This window comes from Mustela nigripes, chromosome 3 (genome assembly GCF_022355385.1).
Source record: "Mustela nigripes isolate SB6536 chromosome 3, MUSNIG.SB6536, whole genome shotgun sequence".
NCBI classification, from domain to species: Eukaryota; Metazoa; Chordata; class Mammalia; order Carnivora; family Mustelidae; genus Mustela; species Mustela nigripes.
This window is the reverse complement of record NC_081559.1, coordinates 58,107,138-58,122,321: the sequence shown is the minus strand read 5'-3', so window position 1 is coordinate 58,122,321 and position 15,184 is coordinate 58,107,138. Positions and strand designations below refer to the sequence as shown.

The window sequence follows — 15,184 nt, the reverse complement described above, 5'->3', positions numbered from 1 at the left end:
TAGAAGCCATCTTTGTGAGTTTAGAAGTGTAATGATTAAAAAAAAAAGATAAAATTATGGGGCGCCTGGGTGGCTCAGTGGGTTAAAAAAAAAAAAGATAAAATTTTAAAAAGAAGTGTAATGATAAAAGAACTTCATAAAATATATTTAGATCAAGTTAACTTTCTAGACATAAGCACTTTCTAGAGATCTTACATATGTATTAATTTGAGAAATTTTACTCACAGATCAGATAGAAGGAATACATAACTGGTATTTCAAAGGTGCATTTGTAATTATAGCACCTATATTATGTATTTTTAAAATACTCTTATTAAAATTTCGGGGGTGCCTGGGTGGCTCAGCCATTAGGCATTTGATTTCAGTTTAGGGTTGTGAGATCTAGCCCTGCGCTGGTCTGGGGTGGAGACTGCTTAAGAGTCTCTCTTTCCTTCTCCCTCCGCCTCCTCCTCCCCTCGTCACTCATGCACATACACTTGCGTGCTCTCTCTCTCTCTCTCTCGCTCTCTCTAAAAAAGAAAAAATATATTTCAGCTCTTCTCACAAATGTAAACCTGATTAACATAATAAAAAAGAGGTATAATGTTCTAGGACAAGAACTGAAGTCTGCTGTTGTTTCAGGAAAAATTTATTCTGCCCTTAAAGGCTATTTTCAAACCTCCTTTCACATGTCCAACCTATATTATTCATATTTAAATGTTGAAAGATATGAACATTTTATGAAGATCTTGTATTTTTAAATGTCCCTTAAAATATTGTATTTTCTGTATTAGTGTCCTCTAGATATGTAAAATTACATATATTCTGTATTCCTTTTAATCAAAAGGATAAAATGTTGAGGTTACTCATTTTGAAAGATGTATTTTGATTTCCATAGAACAGGCATAAAGGATACATACATTTGAGATAACTAACACTCATTATCAGTGTAGTTCTTAATGATGCCAGTCGTTCAGAAAGGGTTACAGTGTTGCTTAAGGTTGTTGTTTAGATGATATATTCATTTAAAGAATTAATGAGATCAGTACTGAACTACCTGTACAATTTGCAGTGAAATTCATCATTAACATAAACAGCACAATGACAGCATATTATTTTATATTTAATCTGTTTACTATAATCTGGTCACTGGAGGGGGCACCTTTCAAAGCAATTACTTCAGATTTTTAAAGTTATTTTGGAATTCAGCCACAGAAAATCATAAAATTTTCTCATGTATATTTTAGGATATATCTATAAAATTTTTAAAAATAGGGCAAAAACATGTTTCATTATCCAAAATAACCAAACCAATTATGTATCTTGTTTTTAGCCATACTTATAGATAAAAGAGCTTACTTCATTTCAGCAGATATTAGTGTGATTTATTTCATAATACAAAATTGTTATAATCCCAAAATTGAGGGCTTGCCACAAAATGGGCAAAACAAATGTTTGACTTGCACTGTGATGGAGTAACTGAGCTAATACGGGGATCTTCAGTGAATAAGTGATAACTTAACTCTTTGTTTTCATTATAATGAATTTTAAACTGCCAAAAAAATATGATTTAAATAAGCAACTAGTAATTGAACATTAAGGGATTTCCAAAAGAAAATTAGGGTATATGCTTGTGTCAGGACCAAAAATTCAAGAAAGTTGAGGCATTAAGTGACTTCCTAATTAAGATTCTTGGAAAGGATCAGATGATAATGGTAAAAGCCCTTACGTTTCAGCTCTTAACATATGAATTTTCTGCAGATGGATTTTTTTTTAAAGATTTATTTATTTATCTATTTGAGACAGTGCCATGAGTGAGAGAGCAGAGCAAGGGGAAGAGGGAGGGACCAAGGGGGAGGGAGAAGCTGACTCCCTGCTGAGCCCAAAGTGGGGCTTGATCCCAGAATCCCCGGATCCTGACCTGAGATGCTTAACCAACTGAGCCGCCCAGATACCCTCAGTAGATGGATTATTGACTGGGTTTAAATCATCTAGTTTGATCTCCCTCTACTTTCATTCATTCCAGCTGAGCATGGAAAGGCATGAGTCTGAGCTGGTGTCCAGCTGCATTCACAAGCCAAAACAAACAAACAAACAAACAAAAAAACCTGATCTTGAGGAGACACTCCTGAGGGAGATGCTACAAAACCACACAAAAGTAATGACATATGAAAGCACATAAAGTCACCCAGTAAGAAAAAGAAAAGTTTATTATATGAATTAACTATTTTTACATTTTTTTCGTCACAGACTCAGTATATACAGAACGTTACATGGGGCTCCCAACTCCCGAGGACAATCTTGACTATTACAGGGTAAGAGATAAGAAACTAGATCTATTTTATAACCTATTTATAAGTTTGTTTAAGAACATTTTTAAGTGTATCTATTCTAGAATATATATATTTTTTATTTCCAACAAAATTCTTGTTAAAAAGAAATAACACAGGTGGTTTAGAGATACTCCACTAGCTTCCCCTACTATATTCTGCATTAATTAAAGACTTTATCGTATGCTATATAGGTCACAATATGCATTCATTTGGAAATACAAAGCAACACCAGATAATTACTTTAATTATAAAAATTTCATTTAGAAAACATGTCAAATTCGACATATTCCTTTAAAGCCCAGAAGACTCCTTAAACCTTTAGCTATATATGAGATTTTCTATGGTATTATAATTAAGATGTATGTACAAGCTTTTAATTTTCCAATTCATAGCCAACTATGTAGTTTGCTCAAACAAGATTGGAGTAAAGCAGGTGAAGAGTATGGTTGGGCAGTGCCCTGAAGAGCTCTGGAAGCCACAGTGCATAACCTCCAGCAGGGTTGGCTGACGGGGAACCCGTGGCAGGTTGTTCTCAGGCTACAGCTTTTGAAATGTGGCCTGGAAGTCACCATGGTTGGCAGCCACGTGTGCTAGTGTGGAGGCCACTGCTGAGCCAGAGCACGGTCTCTGGTGTCACACTGAGGTAGCCGCAAGTGCCAGCCTAACTCTTAGAGACCCTTGTAGCACTTTGGCCCTTCCAGAACTTTCCCGAGTTGCTCTGTCATGGTTGTCGAAAACAACGAGGTCAGTCGTCTCGTGGTTTACATTCTCCAATGGAAAGTTAAAACGCTTTTTGGGACAATGAATTAAAAAGTAAGAAAAACAAGAATAAGTTAACACAATTTCTTATCTGGGCCACAACTCTCAATACACGGGCTTCGTATGAGTGCCTTGCTTTGAGCAGTATGGGTGCATTTTCCTAAGATGCCACCATTCCTATAGATTCTGAAGCTATTTGATCAAAACCCAGTAAAACTCAAAATTTCTAGCTTTCCAATGTAAGTATACACAGTTTGATTTTATTTCTCCTAGTTTTGTTTAGGAAGGCTTAGGCAGAGGGGTGCGGGGAGGAGTACTTGGCTTGGTCCGTGTCTGCCTGTGTGTTTTCCAGTCAAGATAGAAAAGCAGCTCACTTTAAAGTGAGATGCACCGATCAACTTCTGCTACCATGCAGCCCCGAATCAGGTTGTCCCCATTTCTGCCAGTTGTCCTCCATAATACTTTGGACTCAATTCTTCCCATTCTTTCTCTTCCACGTCCAGTAAGCTTGCCTTAAACGGCTAGTTTGTTCTTCATCAGTCTCTGCATTACCACTGTCGCATGACTGTGTGCTTTTCTAATAATAACCCCGTTGGTGTCCCCTTAGCTTGTCTTTCTCTGCCCCCGTCTTTACCACAACGGGGCATGAGATCAATCCCCACGGCTCCACATACAACGCTTTCATGGATCTTCCCTGTGACTACTGGAATTCTTTGACCAGAGGCTTAGCATCCCTCTTACAACAGTCCAGTCTGCTTATAATATAGTCACTGTCCTCTGACTGTTTCTGGGCCTTTCCCTTTTATGCCCTTGTCTTCTGTTCCCGCTGCCTGCAATGTCATTTCCCCTATATCTCCATTTAATAGCAAATTGGTGCTGCTCTTCTGGAGGGCTGGCATCCCCTCTCAACTCTCATGACATTCTCCTGTATCTTAATCTTCAGTTTCTCTTTCTTGGACCCATGGTTCTTTTGAACCCCCATTTCTCTTCTGCGTGATGATTAGCTGTTCACATCTCTACTCAACACTGAATTCTTTAGATGACCCAGTATGAAGTATAACTCTTAAAAACCTTTCATGGTTGAATTTTTTAAGGAAAATGTTGTTTTAAAAATTGCCTGTCTCCCTCAATTCTCTCATCTTACATCTAGAATTTTCTTGTCCCTAACCTGACCAGGATGCTGATCTTTGAAAGCCATCCCTCTTGTGGTATGCTGTATTTGCTGAGTTGCTGAAGGGCTTTCTCAAGTACCCCAAATCCTAAAATTCTCAAATCAGAGATGTACTTACTGTCCAGGACCCCAGCCCTGGCTCTAGAACAGAGTGGATGTCGAGTCAAAAGTTCATTTCTAAAATCCCATCCCGAAAAGTCTTTGAACCTAGAGGCACAGGGTCAGGTCCAAGCCCTGACATCGAGGGATGTCCACAGCACCTGCCCTGATTCTCTACTTCTCTCGGTGCACATCAGCAGACAGCCAGCAAGGTCTTTCCTTTTCAGACGGCCCTTCCCTCTGTAGGATGATTCGTTCTAATCTACCCTTTCATCCTGAGTCTTTTTCCAGATTTCCCCAGAGGCTCCTCATCCCTGCATTGAGCCCCCCCCCCCCCCCCCCCCCCGCCCCAATCCCCACCCGCCCGGAGGTGGCCATGTTCGTCTCTCCCCTTAGGTGTTCGCTGCATGAGGTAGTCATGTAAATAGAAGTCACTTCCCACTGCCAATGGCAACACACGCACACTGGGTGCACCGAGTCACTCTTCCACTTCACTGCACAGATGGCACCCGAGGACTGTTTAATCCTTCCACGCCAGGAGTCGAGTTTTCTTGGCACCAGATTCAGTGCTGGCAATGGACACATTAAAACTGCCAGTACCAGGGAGCTAAAGGTTCCCAATGTGTTACTCGGAGGAACGATTTGGGCGGGCGAGAGTTAAGGTGTGGAGGGAGAGGGCGGCGACGAAGGCTCATTGAATTGTTTCCACCCTGGTAAGTTGCTTCCTCCGAGTGTGGAGAGCCGAATCTAAGTGCCTATATTTGGTGCACAGCAGGCTTTAGAATAAAGCTGCCCTCCTTTGTTTTTTAAATAAGCCTGTGCTTTTGTCTCTGGCAAGAATACATTCAAAGATTCTATTTTCCTCCAAGGCCCCAGCTGCCCCTCTGGACCCCATCTTTTACTTTTCTTTCCCAGGTTGTTTTTATTTCTCTCTCTCTCTCCTTCTCTCCCTCTCTCCCCCCCTCCTCCCACCCTTTTGGAAAAGACAAAGAAGACAATTCCTGAGAGGCTTTCAGTACCCTGTGCCTGTCTGTGGGTCAGAAGGAAATATTTTGAAAATGATTCCCATTTCATTTGGCCCACTGACTCTCTGCAGGACATCCAGGACAGGAAGGACCAAAACGTAGAATAAGCAAGGCCCTGATCTTTGTCTACATTTGCAGCTAATGAATCGTCGATACCAGAATTATAGCCTTTCTAAGAAAAGACAGTCTTTAATTTAAAAAAAAAAAAAAAATGAGAAAAACGATTCATTATTAGGTCATTGATGACCCAGATTTGGAAGAATTTGGAGAAACCCACATCATCAAACGAAGCACATTTTAGGAAAGAGAGGTCCTACTTATGATTTAGGAAAGAAATTCCAGAAACCATTTGTATACACCAGTGGAACAGGGAGGGATGCCATGTATAGTTGTTCAGCTTGTGCACTGCTGAAAACTAGTCCATGTTTCACTCACTAAGGCATGGAAGTCTGAGGCTGCACACAACCAAAAGGAATGCTTTTTCCTATTCTTACAAAGATACCATATAGATTAGCAGACCCAGGATTAAGGCTCAGACCCAGTGCAGTGACATGAGCAGTGACCCTATGAGATCCTTTGTAGATAATCACCCCCCACTGCCAAGTGAAAGAAACACTTTCAAAGGCAATGGAGCTCTGTGGAAACATCTTTTCTGCAGTGAGTCTCAGCCCACAGCAGACCAAAATGGCAGCACAGGTTTAAGCAAAGGAATTAGATAGGCTACGAGAAAACCCTTACCCCCAATAGCAAAAAGCAAATAACAACCGCAGCTACACCTTGATTTAGTGGTACTCACTAACATTGACACGTGGTCCTTCGTGTGGTCAACCGTAGGTCTTTTAGTCAAACCTATTTGAAAAATGAACAAATAGTAAACTGACACTCACCTATTCAAGGTGCCTGGTATTTTCATTGTTCAAAAGTTGATTGCCTTGTTGGTGAGCGAAGACATGCATGCAAAATTATCGAAGAGAAATAAAAGAGAGTAGGTAGGGAAGCACAAACTCAGATATGACAGAGTGCCCCCTATGTATGGAAAAGAGAAGTTGTTCCCTAATTCTGACAAGCCTCAGGGATTTTGTCCTTTGGGAGCATGTAGGACAGGGTAGGGAAGTGGCCAAGAAGTCTGTGTTTCACCTCCCTCCACCCCCCCCCCCCAGCTCCTCTCAACTCCTGGCGGGGAGGAATCCAGTTTCATTTATTTCATTCATTTTTTTTTTCATTTATTCCTTAAGTGCTTGCTTCTACGGGCAGACATGATTCTAAGCTATTTACTCAGATTATTAGGTTCGGTTCTCCCTCAGATTCTCTGGGATAAGTGCTCTAATGATCTTCATTTTATTGACACTGAAACTGAGGCACAAAAATGTTACATAACATGTAGACGCTGAGGGGTAGGAGTGGGAGGGGCACTTGTGTGAAGCCAATAAAGAAAGACTTCGGAAATAAAGAGGGAGAGCGTAGACACTCTCCGTGGGTTGCAGAGAGGGGCAAGGCAGAGCAGCACAACCACACATGAGTAGCAGGTACAGCTGGTTTTCTGGGGATCTGTGAAGCAGGTTGGATGAACCGACGGATAACATGGAAGCGAGGCTGTGGGAAGAGCAGGCCAAATGGTGGCCTATAAGGCAGGACGTAGACTGGGCTGGGAATGGATTTATGGATCCGCGGAGAAGCAGAAGATCAAGGGCAGGAGAAATGGGGCCCAAGTCCTGAGCCTTGTTGCCAAGAGAAGAGGGCAGCCTGGAACACACAGAAGGGACTGATTTAACTTGTAGAGGAGATTTATTTTGCATTTTGCTCAAAATTTGATAGGCTTTTGGCAAGTGTATGAAACAGTCATAGATTTGGCAGTCTTCTGCTAGCAGATTTGAAATGTTCAATCCTTAAGAACTGCTGCATCGTTAGGTTATGCAAAACAGGGTGCAATTTTGTAAATATGCCATCTTGTACTGATTTGACATTTGTTCTATTATCCCAGAATATGCCAAAGGGAGAGAGACCTTCAGATTTAAGCCAAACCTTAACTTGTTTGTTGAGTGCTGATAAAATGTTGACTGCTGTGTGATCTTTAAAGAAGCCAGTGTTGCTTGGTGAGGACTGAGGTAGAGCCCCCTGTCGGGTTGACGGGCTCTCTCTTCCCTTGGCATCTCCCGGATACAGTTGTTTGATAGATGTAAACAAGGAAAACATCCGATATATTGGGTTGAAATAATTTTTTTCTTAAAAATGTTCTCTGGCCTCTGTTTTCTGCAGCATTAATGGTGCTTCCCAAAATAGCATCACTTAATGCTGTTTGTGAGGTTTTGGTTGCAAGCGGGAGACGGCACAGAGGAAGTCAGCGCACCCGTGGTATCTCACTGACGTGCTGGGTTGTCCGTTAGACCAGTGGCCGTTTGCCGTTTCCATGAAAGCCTGGAAATGGTGATGAGTTAGTTGTTGGCTGGGCCGTGAAGGGACACAGGGACGTAAGGTTAAGGGGAACGGACGTCGGAGCTGGACCTCTACTCAAATTTGGTTTCCACCATTGACTAGCAGTGTGAGCTCGGGGAAGTGACCTAAGCTCTCTGAACCTCAGTCTCCTCTTCTGGATAACGGGGATCATCAAGCTGACCTCACAGGTTATTGAAAGGATTAAATGGGACCCCTGTGCCTGCCCTGAGAGAAGCTTTCGAAACCCGGCACCTGCCGCCATCATCGTCCTCAGGAAGCCGGTTGTCCTTACGGTTCCTCGATGGCACAGGGGTGGCTTAAAAATTGTTAGAACTTCTGTTCCTTACAGTACTTCCCCGCTCTTATCAGCTCTCTCTTTATTTCAAAAATACAAAGATTTATTTGCTGGAAGGTAACTGAGGAACCAGCGTGATCCAACAAGCAGCTACAGATGGTTCTTCTCAGGGCTTGAAGGAAAAGCTCCTCACAGAGATGCTGTGGAATCGGCACTGCCACTGGACCAATCCTTCCCACTTCGTTTTGCCAGACTGTTGCTGACAGCGGGGCTCTCCGGAAGTTTCTAGCCTCGGGAGAGTGCCAACTGCACCACCATTGCATCCTTGCCCATTTATCACTCTGAGCTTCCTTTTTAGTAGCTGGTGATAGACTATTCGGCTTCTAACTTAGTCATCCATTTCCTTTTCTATTTCTGTTTCCATCGATAGGCAAATGGGGATTATCCTATTTTCCTGGGTTAAAATAGCATGGTGATATTATTTCCGATTATTAACCACATCTTCAGTTAAGGCACGCATCTCTTTCTCTGGCTCCGGGGGTCGCCTTCCACACCGCAGACCACCGAGGGTCTCTCTTGATGGAGAAGCCAGGATTCTCGGTCCAGTAGGGAATGATGGGTGGTGCCAGACACACGGTGCCACAGCCGCATCTTTGGGGTAGTGGGGGGATGCTGCCTGCCGCCTGAGAGCCCAAGAGCGGGTGTGCACCTCCAGGCTGCCCATCCGCCTGGCCACCTTGTGCCAGGAGGCCCCTCTGGAAGCTTCTCCCGGGGAGCAGGGGGAAGCGTGCATGGAAAGGGCACACCTAGCTCACCATTGCAGGGGAGGCTTTTGTTTTATTTTTCTCGTGCTGCATTAAAGTATTTGTCTTTCTTTCTTTGTAGTGTAATATTGTTAATGTAAAACAATTTGCATCATGACACTTTTATCACAGTTTTCGTCTTTTTCTCAGTATGTTGCATTTCTCACCATGTCTAGTTCATCACAGCTACAGTGTGTACATCACAACATTTATCTTAGGCTCAGGGTTTTACTTGTTTATAAAAATTGTCTTCTTTCAGCCTGTATTCACTCCATTTAAGAAAAAAAAAAGGCAGCCAGAAACTGTTTTGGTCCAAACTCCAGTAGTTATCACATTCCTTGCTAACTGTCCTGCGTATTTATATGTCTCCTAACTATTACTCTATGTTTCAATGACATTTCTCAGTTTTATGGCTCGTGGAGGTTGTAGGAGCAGCTTTCGCTGTTCAAGCTGCCAAGCCAGGAAGGCCCGTGGGGCTTCTGGAGGTGAGGCGTCGGGACAGAGCTGCCCGCATGGGTCGGGTCTCCGTGTGGTAGTTGTGTATGTTGGGGGAGCAGAGCGCTAGGTTCAGGGTTGGGGGGGACAACGGCAGAGCGAGTGGCAGTTGGGGGGCAAGGCTGTGAGCAGGACTGGCCAGAGGATGGCCGGGGTGGGGGGCCTGTGGCTCACATGATGGGTGTTTGCTGGCGGTGGGGGAGCCCCAGCGTCTGGCAGCTCAAGCTCAAAATCCTCCTCTCTGTCTTTGGGGGAGATTGATTTTGACCCTTTCCTCTCTGGAGAGCAGACACTGCTCAAGGTTCTGGCTGCTGCATTGGGGTCTGCGGAAGCTGTACAATGGGAAAAACCTGCCTTGCAAATCTCGGGGGCTGGGGGGCCTTGCAGACTCGCTCTCTTTTGATTCGTTCAGTCTACGCAGGCATGGGAACCCTGCACAGGGATACCCAGAGTACTCGTGCGGGGCAGATTCTGGGCCCGTTAAGTTACTTCTCACTGTTCCTTTGCTGGAAGATCACATCATGAGCAGTTTGGAATTTTCGTGGCCTCGGGGCAACATAGGAAGTAAAAAGAGGTTCTGCCATCAGACGTTGTGTCCAGCTCTGACACTTCCTACAGATGTAACCTAGTGTGAGTTCCTGCTTCTGAATCTTGGGGTCTCCATGGAGAAAGCAGGATTGCTGTAGACCTACCTCAGAGGAATATTGGCAGGGTGAAACAGAGCAGTGCTTCTTACAAACACTCCTGTTCTACAGAAGACCAGACTCAGGGAGCAGCATGCCTCCGGGCGCACAGCTCACCGATGTTGAAGCTGGGGCTAGACTCCACATCCACACCTTAGCCCTGTCCCCTTCCTGCCAGACCATCCGTGTTCCCATCAAAAAACACCAAGCTGGTGTTAGCTACAAAGGAATCTGTAAAATACATACCTTGGCACTTGTAAAGTTGACTTTGATTTACCGAGGTGCTAAAGGATTAATCGCTGGATGAACTTTAAACCTATAGGAAAACTGCTGGGCCCTCCTTCTGCCCAAACCCTAAGAAGACTACAGGAGCGAACTCCAGCTTGCCCCCTCCCAAAGGCCCTACGATGCCTCTGTGACACTTTTGCCTTCCTCCCAACTTGATAAACATCCCCAAATCAAGATCAGATGACCAGTTCCGTGTTTCCAAGTTTCCAACGGCTTTCTCATCCAAGGCCCCACCCCGGTTCTAGAAGTCCTGCCTCCCTGAGGCCAGTCTTTCGAAAAGCTTATCTCCCAATTTGTTGCCCTATTCTCTGGTTGATTTGGAAATGACTTGATCCAATCACAAGATTTTCCCTGATACGGAATGAGGCAGACAACAACCCACCGATTTTCTAAGGCCATGCTTGATCTTTTGCTCCCCTTTCCCCTCCCATATGTTACATTTGCCTGGGTTTTAAACATCTGTTCCAAAAGAGGTAATACTTGCTTCTCATTCATTGCCTAGCAATGTGGACCAAAGTTCATATGACATATTGCAGAGTATGTTTAGTTGCAAATGCTATGTACAGGCTCTTTGAAATGTAGCATGTATGGCACCATGTGACACACGGTTGCCATGGCAATACACTTTTTGGCTGAACTACAGCATAAGCCCATGGAACATACATTGCTAATATGAGACTCTGCCCTGTGCTAATGCATAGGACACAGCCAATCTGGGATCTGGGACTCAAGGGGCTTTGCGTGCAGCCCTGGTGGCAGGTGCCCTCTGCCTGCGTGTGCAAAGAAGATGTGGCATCCTCCCTTTGCAGTCCTGTCTCCCAGGCACAGGGCATGCTGTGCATTCTGCCATGCATGGAGACAGCATTTGCTTAAATATCGGTTTGCTATATTTTGTATCAAAGGGGGCCCCAGCTGAAAACATTTTATTTTGTAAACTGAAGTGAAAAATCAGTTTATGGCAGATCTTTTTTTGAATAATGACATTCTTTTTCCCAATTCCAGAATTCAACAGTCATGAGCAGAGCTGAAAATTTTAAACAAGTTGAGTACCTCCTTATTCATGGAACAGCAGATGGTGAGTTTCAGTTAATTAGACTTTTTAGTATCACAGACAGGTTTGCAATTTCACTACTGACAAAACAAAAGCATGAGGGGCAAGACTGTTACATTTACTTCAATAAAACAGTGTTGCTTTCCACAACTCACTTGTCTTGGGCTAAATGGGATGCTAAGTCCTAGAACTTCAAATAGTCCCTTTCTTCTTGTGCCTTTCCCACCCTTCCCATCAGAAAAGGAGCGGCTATTAGTTACTTTGTGTTTCCTTTCTCTCCTTGCAGATAACGTTCACTTTCAGCAGTCAGCTCAGATCTCCAAAGCCCTGGTGGATGCTGGAGTGGATTTCCAAGCAATGGTATCACAAAACTTGGTGCCAAAGGGAGAACTTGCTGGTGGGGTCTTGGTTTCCCCTGTCCCGGCTCCTTCTCGTCAAACAGTGCCAGGAGACAGGGACAGAATTGAAAGGGGTTTTATTTGTCCAATGAGAAGTCAGAAGTGGTATCCTTAAGCCATAGGCAGAGTAATGTTCAAAACGATTAGAGAACTGGGGGTTGAGAAGCACAATATTGCATATCTTGGGAGTGTCAAAACAGTGCTCTCCTACCCATGTGGTTCTTCAGTCTCTTCCTATTTGGATTCAAAAGTAATCATTTACTCAGTAAATGTGTGGCAGAGTAATTCTAAAGTGAAACCAGCATGATAATAGCTCAGCTCCAATATGAAAATCCATTTTTGTCTAGTATGTATTACTAGCCATTCTAACAACAGTGGGACATTAATAATTGGCATGCTTCAGTTTTTGCAATTGCAACATTATCTTTTGTTGAACAACCACAGGCAATAGACAATTAGGCTTGTTTTATAGAGTTGGAAATAGAGCTATTGTTGCCTATAGAGTAAGCTGTTTCTAGGTATTAAGTCAGATTCATTTTCAGATCAAGAAGAAAAAAGAAAAGATGTTTTGTGTGTGTGTGTGTGTGTATAACATATATATAAATGTGTGTTTGTATATTTATATATATATACGCGTGTGTGTGGTGCACTAAATATTTTTGTATAAAATGCTTTCTTGCCATTATTAGGTAGAAAACCTGTTTTTCCTCACTCCTTTCTCTCTCTCTCTCTCACACACACACACAGACACACACACACACACACACCTCTTTACTCTGTGATCAGTTCAAATGGTGCCCACTGAATCAGAGTGGGGCAGTTAATACGAAAAAAACAAAACAAAACAAAAAACAAAACCCACCCGTTTATATGTCTTTTGGGGTCAGATTCTTCTAAGAGGTCGAGGTTTCATTTTCTACAACTCAAAGAAAAGATGATACTTTAATTCGGCAATTTTTTATAAAAGTTTATTTATGTCTCCATAATATATGTTTGCCTGGCAGTGACCTCCCACTTGTTTAATGTGGGACTGATGCATTGATAAATTTTTGTCTCAGATCATCCACTCTTTCATAAATGTCAGACATCCAGATAGCTAATTCGAGTGAAAAATCAAAGTGTTTGCAAATAATACATTTGACTTTTGACCTTATGTTAAACATATATATGAAACATTGGAATAGATTTTTCTAGTTCCTTGGTAACCTACATTAGGAAAAAGTGCTTTTGAAAAACTCATTTCTCTTCCTGCAGTGTAGGAGAAATCTGACACTTGATAACACTTAATTAAAACTAGTGTGCTTAATGGGATAAACATTCTCTTCTATGCATGATGTGGTTCTAAGTGTCCTTTAATCAAATCTGAAAATACACTTGGATAGTTTCATTAGAAGATGTACACACACACACACACGCACACACACCCTTAAAACAATGTTTTAATTCTATGTATGCTTGTGAGAGCTTATTTGAATTATTTTTTAAAAAAGAAGACAACTGACTTCCTTCTTCTGACCTTTGTCTTTCTCTGCAGTGGTATACAGATGAAGACCACGGAATTGCTAGCAGCACAGCCCACCAGCATATATACACCCACATGAGTCACTTCATAAAACAATGCTTCTCTTTACCTTAGCGCCCTGGAACAGCATGCCTGACCTATTGAAAGCCATTTTTGTTCTGTCTGAAAACTGCACTGTTAAGATGATGATCTTTAAAAAAAAAAAAAAAAAAAAAAAAAACACTCAAATCAAGAAATTCAAGGTTACCTTTGTTCCCAAAATTCATGTCTGTAACCTTAAGTTGGGACTTCTGTCTTCGCACCAGATTATTACCTTACTGAAGTTTGAATTATTCCGTCTGGTTTTGTTTATTATTTAAAATCATTTCCACATCCGTTGCTGAAACAACAAATATGAATTGTTTTTATGGGAGCTCTGCATAGGTTCCCTGGGAAGCATTTCATTCTTTTCTAACTGGACCAGTACAAATCTTGTTCTCTTCTTTAAAGGGATGGCAAGATGTGGGTGGTGATGTCACTGAGGCAGGGGTAAGGAGGGAAGGGGTAGGGGAAGAAGCGAGGAGGCCTGGCTGGGAACCCACGGCCGAGCACAATGACCTGACCAGGCTCCTGTCAGCAACTCTTGGAGAAGAGCTGTTCACAGCCAGACTGGCACGGTTTTCTGAGAAAGACTATTCAGTCTCAGGAAATCATATATGCAAAAAGCACTGACTTCTGAGTAAAACCACAGTAGTTGAATAGACTCCAAAGAAATGAGAGGGAATCTGCCAACAATGCAAGGCCCCCAGGTGCCAACTATGGCTATAGGTGCTACAAACACACAGTGAGGGGGAGGGGAAAGCACTGTAAATGTGCCTTAAAAACCACTGATGTTTCCTAGTGAAAGAGGCAGTTTGGAACTGAGATGTGAACACATCAGCTTGCCCTGTTAAAAGATGAAAATATTTGTATCACAAATTCGAACTTGAAGGAGTCCTTGCATCAATTTTTCTTAGTTCATTTCTTTGAGCATCTTAATGAAAAGAATATTTTAACTTCCTTGGACTTGTTTTTAAAAATAAAAATAAACTACAAAGTTGTGTATTGTTATTCCCATACTGTGGAATTTCTCCCGGTCATTTAATAAATGTTCCTTCATTTTTTCGGAGGTAATGCGTTTTGTGTCTTGAATGAGACCTAAACCACATTGGCATATGGACACGCTTATCCAGAAAGGCTCTTGTTTATTTTGCTCGCTACCCCAGACTGCCTCGTAAACATGGAGAGAGTTCAGTTTTTGTTAAAAAAAAAAAAAAAATACATAAAAATGTGTTAAATTAAGCAGTTCGTATGGGTTTTTATGTAATAACATACACAATTTGTTATCACACACATATATAGCTTTTGAAACACCCAAATAATTTTTATTTTTTATGTAATACATAATTTATAATTTTATTTCAGGAAAACTGTGATGAGGTTCATGTTATAAGAACAAATAATATCAACAACATCATCTCAGTCTAAGTCAAGAAAAAAAATCAGTTACTCAAGTGTTTGACTATTTTTGGCTGGCATATCTATATTAACGGAAGCATAGATTTCAGATGCTGAATTTAGTCTAGCAAACAACAGAGGAAACATGATTTTTTTGTTCAATTGTTTGTAAAATGGCCTCATTTTTTTTTTTTAAATTGATTCTCTGTAACTCAAACTTAGCTTCCAGCCATTTACTGGAAAAAGTTATCACAGAGTGAGCTCCAGCACAAAAATCTAAAAATAGAAGAAATGAAAAAAATCTATCAATTCAATATGAGACTGGTGAGTCATGCATAGGAATGGACAGAGCGTTGTGAAATTCAGCTTTGATT

At 42.1% G+C, this 15,184-nt stretch overlaps 1 protein-coding gene across 2 annotated transcripts in view; it reads left to right on the top strand.

Annotated features, from left to right (window-relative positions):
* The window catches only part of DPP4 (dipeptidyl peptidase 4), a 79,237-nt gene extending 64,756 nt beyond the window's left edge, over window positions 1-14,481 (top strand). For both annotated transcript variants that reach the window (XM_059394079.1, XM_059394078.1), the window contains exons 23-26: window positions 2,230-2,294; window positions 11,366-11,438; window positions 11,701-11,774; window positions 13,347-14,481. In XM_059394079.1, coding sequence (XP_059250062.1) covers window positions 2,230-2,294; window positions 11,366-11,438; window positions 11,701-11,774; window positions 13,347-13,448 — 314 coding nt within the window. In that variant the 3' untranslated portion in view covers window positions 13,449-14,481. The remainder of the gene's footprint in view (window positions 1-2,229; window positions 2,295-11,365; window positions 11,439-11,700; window positions 11,775-13,346) is intronic.
* The last annotated feature ends 703 nt before the right edge of the window (window positions 14,482-15,184 follow it).